Source organism: Emys orbicularis, chromosome 8, assembly GCF_028017835.1.
Source record: "Emys orbicularis isolate rEmyOrb1 chromosome 8, rEmyOrb1.hap1, whole genome shotgun sequence".
Taxonomy (NCBI): Eukaryota; Metazoa; Chordata; order Testudines; family Emydidae; genus Emys; species Emys orbicularis.
The window spans coordinates 101,980,448-101,991,060 of NC_088690.1; the positions used below are offsets into that span (position 1 = coordinate 101,980,448).

General features: G+C 38.7%; 1 protein-coding gene across 2 annotated transcripts in view; it reads left to right on the forward strand.

The window, feature by feature from the left end:
• Positions 1-7,058, forward strand: part of DDX46 (DEAD-box helicase 46) — a 35,452-nt gene extending 28,394 nt beyond the window's left edge. The window contains exons 19-23 of one of the 2 annotated variants that reach the window (XM_065409020.1): positions 877-1,074; positions 2,476-2,694; positions 3,997-4,141; positions 4,868-4,941; positions 5,743-7,058. In XM_065409020.1, coding sequence (XP_065265092.1) covers positions 877-1,074; positions 2,476-2,694; positions 3,997-4,141; positions 4,868-4,941; positions 5,743-5,790 — 684 coding nt within the window. In that variant the 3' untranslated portion in view covers positions 5,791-7,058. The remainder of the gene's footprint in view (positions 1-876; positions 1,075-2,475; positions 2,695-3,996; positions 4,142-4,867; positions 4,942-5,742) is intronic. The other variant, XM_065409021.1, reaches the window with a different exon arrangement.
• Positions 7,059-10,613: the final 3,555 nt, after the last annotated feature.

Sequence of the window (10,613 nt, forward strand, 5' to 3'; positions counted from 1 at the left end):
TACAACTCGGTCTAATAACAGATTGCAGAATGCATGGATTTCTGCTATTTCACACATCTTGTGTGTAAATCTGTATTTCCTTTAATGTATGAGGGTATAGACCTCATAAGGAGTTAAAAATCTGCCATTTGTCACTTACTGGTATTTTATAAATAAGATAAATACGGATATTATTATTTCATTCAAAAGGGCACAAGCAGTTTTTTCACCTTTGCAAAGTTAATCATCTTGCACAAAATAAAATGGTTACACTCATTCACAATAGTCTTGTAGTATAGTGCTTGAAAGAAATGTATAGCAGCTTTTCCCATTTCTAAATCCATATTAGGTACTTTTCCTTAATATTTGCTACCTTTTCCATGAACTGGAAAATTACTCTGACTACTGGTACAAGGGCTGTAGAAGAACTGCTGCTGGAAATCCTCCCTCACAAACCAGCTCTGTAGCCTTCACAATGTGAACGCTGCCCCCCTCTGCCTCTCCCAGTTTAAGGGGGAGATTGCTAACAGAATTTGGTGCATCAGTTTGCACTTAAATGGCACTTCCCATGTGAGAATCTCCAAGTGCTTAACCTTAACCTTAGTGTGAAACTGAAGGACTCAGTATAAATCCCTTGTTAAAGGTAGAAAGTAAATCTGTGGCACAGCCAGAAATAGTTCTCCAATCTCCTGATGCCCAGTCTGTTTCTTGACCAAAAGATCATCCTTCCTCATTGTTGCACTGTAGTTCTGTGCAGGGTTTGGCAACGTTTATTGTTGCAAGATTCAAAATTTATTTTTTGAAAAATAAGGCAAATGCACACTGGTATTTTCTTACCCTAGGTGGACAAGACTTGCGTAATGCTAAATGTACTGATATCATTGTTCTGTTCCTTAGATTGATGAACAAATTGAGAGCATGTTCAATTCAAAAAAGAGAGTGAAAGACATGGCAGCACCGGGAACATCTAATGTTCCTACACCAACAGCTGGTAATGCAGAAAAACTGGAAATTGCCAAAAGACTAGCTTTAAGAATTAATGCTCAGAAGAATCTTGGAGCAGAGGCACAAGTATTGGTCCCTTTTCACTTTAAGGTCACCCTCTCTACCAAGCAACCATTTTTTACTAAATGTTTAATAGAATGTATTTTTGTTTTACAGCCATGTTAACGTATTGTTCTATTTAGCTTCTTTATTCGGTACTTAATGGTAAATCATATGAGTCTTTGACTATCCGTTTTGTAATCTTTTTGATGTGACAAAATGCATTAGCACAAAGACTGGAACCCCGATCTGCTTTGACACAAAGGGGTTAATTATAACTAATTTTACCAGTAGTGACTAACGGATTTGTTAACATTATTAGAATTACAAAATATCTCTGTCGGCTGAAGTATGCAATATACAATACGTTTTCTCTTGGTTGTAGAACTCTGTAATTTAATTTAAAATGTATATGAACTTTAGTAGTATTTTGCAGAAGATGGTTTTAGTTTTTGAGGTTTCCACATTTGGAATCAACATAGTCACCATGAACCTCTGATTCTTAGTGGAGGGCTAGGGGGGAGGAGGAGATTTTGATCCAAATCTAACTCCTAGTTAACAGCAGTCAACTTGCTGCTGCTATAAAGCATTAATAATGTTCATCTGAAAGTTTAAGCTTTTTAGAATATATTGCTGTGAAAGTTATTATATAGTTTCTTGTTTAGTGTTGGGGGATTTCAGTTCACAATGTATAATGTCTTGGATGAACTAAAGCAGTGGTTCTCGACCAGGGGTACACATACTCCTGGGGGTACACAGAGGTCTTCCAGAGGATACATCAACTCATCTAGATGTTTATCTAGTTTTACAACACGCTACATAAAAACACTAACAAAGTCAGTACAGACTAAAATTTCATACAGACAATGACTTGTTTATACTGCTCTATATACTATACACTGAAATGTAAGTACAATATTTATATTCCAATTGATTTATTTTATAATTATGTGGTAAAAATGAGAAAGCAAGCAGTTTTTCAGTAATAGTGTGCTATGACACTTTTTGTATTTTTATGTCTGATTTTGTAAGCAAGTAGTTTTTAAGTGAGGTGAAACTTGAGGGTACCCAAGACAAATCAGTCTGAAAAGGTTGAGACCCACTGAACTAAAAAACCAAGTATATTGTCAGAGCAGTCCTTGTGCACTGCTGAGTTTTGATTTCCATCGCAGGAAGGAGTGTATGCTCATTTTCTTAGCTTGGTAATTGGACTAGAAGTGTGTGGGAAGAGTTAAAATTACATTTTGTTTTGCTGACGGCAGTCTGGAATGTCCATAGCATTTAGAGTTGAAAATGCAGGAAGGCTTTTTGGGGGGAGGGAAGTATTGAAGCTGCCTACATGGACATTTACTATGTGTAGAAATGTAATGAAACTCTGGTGCTGAAAAGGCCAGGTTTTTATGGTGCTATCTCTGGGTACCTTGTAATGAATGTAGACTTGTTTTATTACAGGATGTGATGCAGCAGGCTACAAACGCTATCTTGAGAGGAGGCACAATTCAGGCTCCTACTGTATCTGCCAAAACTATTGCAGAGCAACTGGCTGAAAAGATAAATGCCAAGCTCAACTATGTGCCCATAGAAAAACAAGAGGAAGAAAAACAGGAGGGAGGACAAAGTGAATCGTTTAAGAGATATGAGGAGGAATTAGAGATCAATGACTTCCCACAGGCAAGCATCCACTTTTTCTTTAATCATATTTTAATGCCAATCACTTAACACAGTGCTTTACCTCAGATTCTTTGTACAAGTTTATAATGTGTTGATTCCAACCGAGAGGTTTTAGCTGTATCTCAGATCTTTATCAGCTGTATCCAATAAAGCTCCGTGACATTAGCTCAGCTGTGTAATCTGCACCATGTATCTATTGACTTTCTTTCCTCGGGCAAGAGATGCATAATCTTTCAGACACATTCTAAGAATGTTCTTTACCACACGAAAATGTGAAGCTCTGGCCTTGACCTAATCCGCATCTAAATCTTATTGCATCTTCCTCTCTAATATTGAAAAGATCTGGCCTTTTTTCTCTGGCCACACTACCATAATTCTGGTCTAGACCCATATGTCTTGATTATTACATCTCTTCTGAAATTAAGATTGTTAGGGGAGATTTTCAGGGGCATAAAAAGTAGTTAGGCACCTAACTGCCATTTATGCTTCTAAAAAATCTCCACTGTAAGCCTCTTGGAACAGGGACTGTCTTTTTTGCTCTCTGTCTGTATGTTGTCTAGCACAATGGGGCCCTGACCAGTCATTGGGCCTCTTGGTGCTATTCTAATACAAATAAGAAAGTTGCCTGACTAGTAGAATTAGTGAGAGAGATGCGAGTTTGCTCTTTCCCGCCAGCTCTTCCTAATGCAAGTACAGTGTAAATGTTTAGTATAATTGCATGAGTTTTCTCAATGGGACTCAAATTGCATGCACTTAATCACTGTATGGGCTATATCCTAACCCTGAGTTTGTTCTTCATATGCCCCTACCTTTGTACATTAGATCATAGTAGGTGATACACAAGATAACAGTTTGTCTCATTCTTGAAAAGAATTTGTAACAGTGTGTCTAAGAGATTATTTCTGTTGAAATCTCAATGTCTAAGTGAATGAAGTACTCTTTCTCACACTTCAGTCTTCGGGCTTGTAAACTTCACACAGAGTGAAATGGAGACACTGGCGAGCTCTCTCCAGTGGTCCTGTACATCCATCATTCTCTTTCCTCCCCCTTTCTTATTCCCCTGACATAAGGGGCAGCAGTGCTAATGTATTTTGGGTATACATTCATTTGGACGTGGGTACTCATTTTTAAAAAAACTGATTAAAAGCCATTTGCCCTGAAACACATTTCTGTTTAAATAGCTCTCACTATATAATTTTGTTGCTACATTTTTTGTCTCGAATGTCAGCTTAACCCTCTGATTCCTCTTTTATAAAAATGTCTTTCTCACTGCCCCTCTTCCTATACGTTTTTCTTGTGCAGACTGCTAGGTGGAAGGTTACCTCCAAGGAAGCACTTCAGAGAATCAGTGAATATTCTGAAGCTGCCATTACAATCAGAGGAACGTATTTCCCTCCAGGCAAGGAGCCCAAGGAAGGAGAACGAAAAATTTACTTGGCTATAGAGAGTAAGTATGACAGATGTATTTAAATTTAAAAAAACGTCCCCAGTGCAGAGTAAAACTTGACGTGAGAATCCTTGTGATAGTAACCTTTGGGTCCTCACTCCAGACCATCTTTGGTTATGGAAATGTGGGCACCCAGGGAAGCCACTCATTTGTCTCGATAGTTTTTGCCAGTTAGATCATGGAGCTGTAGTGATGTAGGTCCCAAAAAATCTTCACATGCTACCCAAAGTGAAAGTCCTTACATGGTGTATATGAAAATATTCAAAAAAAAGAATAACAACAAGAATTCACCTGGTGCTAAAAAATGAGAGGAAACCAGAGACCTTATTTGAGCTGCCATGGTGAAGAGACAAAATGTTGCTGTTATCCAGCAGCACCGGGCAGGGATCATATCTGCTCAAATCTATTGTCTACAACCTATGGCCCAATTAATCTTATGGTTACTCTGGCATGCTCTGTTGCTGACGTGAGTTTGTCTGCAAAGTAACCTGTTGTTTTAGGTGTTTGTGGGTAGTGTAAAATGTGACTTGAAATTTTAAGTATGTCCTTCGTTTAAAAAAACATACCAGACCTGGTAATAAACACTAGTAGACAGTTCAACAGCAAACTATTAAGATGTGTTTGGCAACCTACATGGTGCTACTAGAAGTAATTTGCAGTTTTACTTTTTAGGCTTTGTGTGTGGAAAAGATTCTAATATTTTGTTTCTTCTTGTTCTGTCTCCAGGTGCCAATGAACTGGCTGTGCAGAAAGCAAAGGCAGAAATCACTAGGCTTATAAAAGAAGAACTTATCAGACTGGTAAGTGAAATATACTGTATTTCAGAAGAATGTGCTTGGCTTTTTAAAGCTTTACAAGAACACATTTCAGAAAGTTTATACCAGCGACAGAGCATAAATCTTTATTAATATCTGTGACTGGAAGCTGCAGATCTAAAATATGCTGTACTGGTGAAGAGCAAAGAAAATACATTTCTCTGTTCTGTGGGTCAACCCAGGCTCATAGGTATTCTATGCCGACAAAAGACATCAACAGAATTTTGTGACATCACTATAAGGGCTAGTTCTTACCTAACAAAACAGTTCATTTCCTGGCTTTAGCTCCATCAGGCAGAGCTGGGCGTGTAACAGATTGGTTTTTAACTTTTCTTGTTTTTAGTTCTGTTTGTATTGTTGGGGTTTGTTTTTCTTTCTATCTGTTGCTCCATGCAGCACGCCCTGGAGCAGTAGTCGTCTGTATTCAGTTATCTTGCTCCTGGATTTCAAAGCAGGGATTGCCCTGGGAGATTGAATTCTAAGTTCTTCAGAAGCACAAGCCTTGGCTTTTTGTGGAGCAACCTCCAATAATATTGCATTAGACTCAGGCAGAACTGCTGGTAGCAGACACTGCTCAACCGAACCACTTGTGGGTTCCATTGTTCTTGTTGTGTCTTCATTGACCTAGTTTTGCTCTGTTTTTAAAATTGCTGAGCTCTACGTAAAAATTCCTTCCAACTGTTAAAGTTACTATTGCTGAGCAATTCTAATATTGAATGATTCACTGTTCACTTGTCTGTTTTCAACTAGTGCTGTGATTGACTTATTTTTCCTCTTTAATTGCAGCAAAATTCATACCAGCCAACCAACAAAGGAAGATACAAAGTTCTGTAAATATTTGGAGTAACCTGTCTGCCAGTGGCTGGTGTCTGACACTTCGTGGCTTCTGTTGTCTTTGGTGTTCACACTGCTTATTGTAAATTAAGATATTTTTATTTTTTCCTTGCTGACATTTTTAACACAAAATTGATATTTGCTGAGACATCTCATTCTCTTCACTAAGGTTAGCAGTCTTAAAGCAGACCAGCTTTGTCAGGGCATGATTTAATTGAAAAGTATAGTTTATATAGTTTTTCACTGTAAAACTACTGGATAAAACAGATTTTAATTTTCCTGACATTCTAGTATAATGTAAATTAAACAATTTCGGCTTTGCATTGGAATTTGTTACGGTGTACTTACAGCTTCACATTTATTGGGTAGTTCACACCTTTTCAGTTTACTGTGGAGTAGTAAAACAGCCAATATAAGAGCAGAATTTTCCTCCCTAATCTGTAGCATCTCTGTGACCTATTCCATATGCATTCCCTCTGCAAAACCCCCATTGATGTCAGTGAGAGCCCTGTGCTGATCAGAGTTTAAAATTTTGTTCTAGAACAATTAGGGTTTAGTTTTACAGATGTTTTTCCCCCCATCCTTCTTTACTTCCTACTTTGCCTTTATCATTTGGGGAATAGAATAGTTAAATCTTTGGGTTTCTTGTAAAATGAGACATTTTGTAGTACAAAAATGGCTTTCAGATTTTCTCTAAATGTCAGCATTTTAGGATTTGATTTTGTTCCCATTCTTCAACCTTTAGTAAATAAAATAAAATAAAGCTCAGCAAAAGAGAAACCACTTTTGTAATCAAGTATAAAGTTTGACACATTTTTATAGTGTTTCTTTCAGGACTACTGTCCTTATACTATTAGAGAATGGCTTTAGACAAAAAATTAACTTTGTAGGTCGGCTCCACAAGCGTTGACCCTTATTGCAGTGGTGGAACGTGCTCACTTCCTGGAGTCAACTTTTTTTAACCCACTTTTCCCTCATCCCCAGAAGCCATTAACATTTCACATTGTTACTGTCAAGATTTAATTTTTTTTTTTTAGCCTCTTGTCGTATCTGTAACCAAAGTTACAGATTGTTGAGTCGTTCTAGCAGCTGAAAAAGCTTTCAAGAAGATGAAAACTTACAAGGCTTTTTGTAGAAAGCTTTCCTGACCTGACATCGTGGAGGACAAAATATAATTTTAAAATAGCTATGTGTATGTACTGCTTTAACCCTAGTGAAGAACAAATCAAATCCTTGCATCATGGTGTTAAATTCATTTTTTCCAAAAATCAAATATTTTGAAGTCCACTCCAGTTTTGAGATGCAAATAAATTTGTAGATTTAGAAGAAGAGAACACTGGCCATATCCACTAAGCACTATACATTTACTCTGCCAGGAACAACCTTAATATGATACCGAAGACAGTTTAAAAACAAAAACAAAAAAACCCTGAATGGAGCCAGAAGTAGCACATATAAGAAAATCTTCTTAAAGTTCAAACAAAACCTCAGATATTTTCAAAATCAGATTCCCTTTAAATGTTTCAGGCTTCATTTAGTTAGGATTATTTATTATGTAAGATGTTTCACACAGTTTGTGCTGACTTGTCTACCTTTTTGACAGTGCTGTAAATTGCGATGTCCCCCAGAGTTGTGGTGGGTTTTGATATGTTTGGTGTAGAGCACTTTCAGGTTCAGGCATTCTGACTTTTTTTTTTTTTTTTTTTTTAAACGTCTTTGGTTTGAAATTTTTGTGATGATATCTACTGAGCAAAGCTCTGATAGACATACTTCTGTGATTTCCAGCTCAACGCTGTTGGATTTTCAGCGAGGTTGGAAAATGTACAATCTTCCAAGGTTTTTTAAATGCAATGTCAATATTCATATTTTTTTTAATTCCTCTAAAAAATAAAAATAATTTCAATGTGTTTTTCTGAAAGGCTCTTTCTGATGATGTGTTTTCTGCCCTATTTGCTGTGCCTCTGCACTTGTTCTACTGCAGCTCTGTGCTCACTAATTGTAGCTGCTCCTTTAAGGGAAGGGAAACATGTTCACGACCATTACATTAGAATCTTTGTTAGGAATGTAATGAAAAGCAGGACAGACAGACAGACACACTAGACAGTAAAACTGCTGCAATAGAAACATCACTGAAGGAACTTGGGATGGGGAGGGTCAGCAATCTGCAAGAGAGGAAAAAAATGAGAAACTCTTAAGGAAAAAAAGAGAAATGGAAATGAAGGGAAAAAAGCTATAGTGGCAACAAGGCGAAGAATAAAAGAATATGGAGGAAAACAATGAAGTAAAATTGTTGCATTAAATCTTTTTCTTCCTAATTGTTTCTGTGCTCATGGAAGTGGACCCAGCTCTCTCATAACCATAACATGTCTGCTGCTTCCTTGGGGGATGCACCCCCTTTCAGATGCAGGAAGAGAACTGGAACTGTATTTTTTAATAATAATAAAAAAAGGCAATATAATAGATAATAGAGCAATATACCCTTTTTGCTCTGTTACCTAACGCACTTTCCGAAGTGTGTGTTCCTAACTCCCTATATTTTCCTTACAGTTTTGGTGTTAGAGTAACCAAAACATCCTCCAGCGATTGTATTTTGGGCAGAAATATAAAAAAGTGATGCTGGATAATAAACTTTTAAATGTTTTGCTGTAATCATATTTTGTCAGCAGCTACTAGCCATGGGTTCCTCTTCTTGTGGCATCTCTTGTCCTGACTAGACAAGGATGCCTTATATACTTACCAGCTATTCCATAGTGTGTGCAGTGCAGAAGTATCCCTCCTGATAATGACTAACCACTGATTCTGAGGGTTAGATTTTAAGGGCATGTCTACACTACAAAATTAAGTCAAGTTAAGTTGATGTACAGCCACCACAATAATTAAAGCGGTGTTTCACGTCCACACTATGCTCCTCCTGTTGGCGATGTGCGTCCTCACCAGGAGTGCTTCCACTGACTAACTGTATGGGGCGCAAGCCCCAGGGCTGACAGCCAACAGGCGATGTAAGTAATGATGTCTACACGGACACTGTGTTGTCCTAACTACATCCTAAGTGCTATGCCTCTTGCAGAGGTGGAGTTACTCTGTGTAGTGGGCAACTTACATTGGTGGGAGCTACATTTAGTGTGGATGCTTACATTGATCTAACTCGGTAAGGCGCCTTGCATTGATCTAACTCTAGTGTAGACCAGCCCTAAGTGCCTGTGCAATGGAGTGAAGGGCGAACAAGCACATCCCTTACACCTGTATGTTGGCTACATGTACCTTGGGTCGCTGGGCCCACAGGAGTAAGCAGGTGCTGTACGTCCACTTACTCCCTGCACCTCCTTCCCAGCAGCTGAGTGGCAAATTGGCAGAGCCTTGGCTCCACTGGCTGGCCAGCACAATGGGACTTGCGTAGTGGGAGTCACAATTTGCTGCTGGTTTTGGCTGGAACCTAATTCTTGCTCTCCAATCCTGAGTAGGGAGGAATCATGCATCAGTTGGATGTTGGAGTCACAATACCACATGAGACTATTTAGGGTGGTTAAGTTTATGCACTCCTTGCTCACAGCTGTACCTGTTGTTTATTATTTGTATTGTAGCAGTGCCTAAGAGCCCCAGGCTGAGACCAGGACTCCATTGTAGTAGGTGCTGAGCAAACACAAGCGAAAGGAGGGTTCCAATCCTTTTACTTTGTCAGAAACACTGACTGGGCTTGTGCACGTAAGAATTCACATTAGTGGATTTTTCAGAATACATCAAAATGGGTGTCTGAATACAAGAATAGCATTGGCTCCAATGACTGCATTAGAGGCAGCTAATTACATGATCTGCATCTGTTCCTGAGGAATGAGCACAAGAGCTACCCCTCTGCTTTGCTTTCAAGTTGTGTACAGGGGTTTGTACCTTCGTGAGCACAGCAGTGCAACAGAAATGTGAAAATGGTGACACTGATGCTCAGAATGGTGCGATGTAACTTGCAGTATATATAAATTGCACAGGCCCTTCCCCAAAGATCTAATTGCACTCATGATGCAGCAAAGGGGGGCGTGGGAGCTTGGGAAAGGATTCAAAGGAGGGGTGAAGTGGTCAGATTGATGGGCTAAGAAGATGCTCTTTGCATCTGCTTTGTATTTTATAGGAGGTGGATGATGTGAGTGTCAGGAAGAAGCTGCCGATATTAAGATGGGAGACAGCAAAAATCAGCATAACTGTTTGCTTTCTGGAGAAATACTTTGATTTTATAGTGGTAGGGGTCTTTCTGCTGGATGATTCAAAGAGGCATCCTGGCATTCTGTGGCCTAAAGGTTATGGCAGCTGTCCTGGGACAAAATACATTGTATATGTTTAATAATGAATGTTAGAGTAATCAAGAAGTGCAGCAATTTTAAGATTTTAAATTAAAAAAATCTTGCAGTGGTCACAAGAGTGATTTTTGTGTTTCACCACTCCAGTGAGTAGGGTTTTTGTTGTTTTGGGGGTTTTTTTTAAACCATTAATATCATCTGCTGCCCCATGACACTACAAAGCTTCAAAAGTAAAAAATATTTTTTATAGAAACCTAAGACTCTGCGACTCTACTCAGATATATAGTTTAGCTTGTCATATGGTAGCAAAATTAAATCTGTGCTTATGCACCTAAGCAGAAATTGAAGAAAAGAGTCTTAATTCCCACCCCTTCCTTTGTGTAACTTGTGAATAAGGAACTTAGGAAGAATGGCTTGTGGTTAAGCCAATGGACTCAGAGGGTCTGGGTCTGGCATTGCTAAAGACTGGAGGATAGGTCCATCAATGGCTATTAGCCAGGATGGGCAGGGATGGTGTCCCTCGCCTCTGTTTGCCAG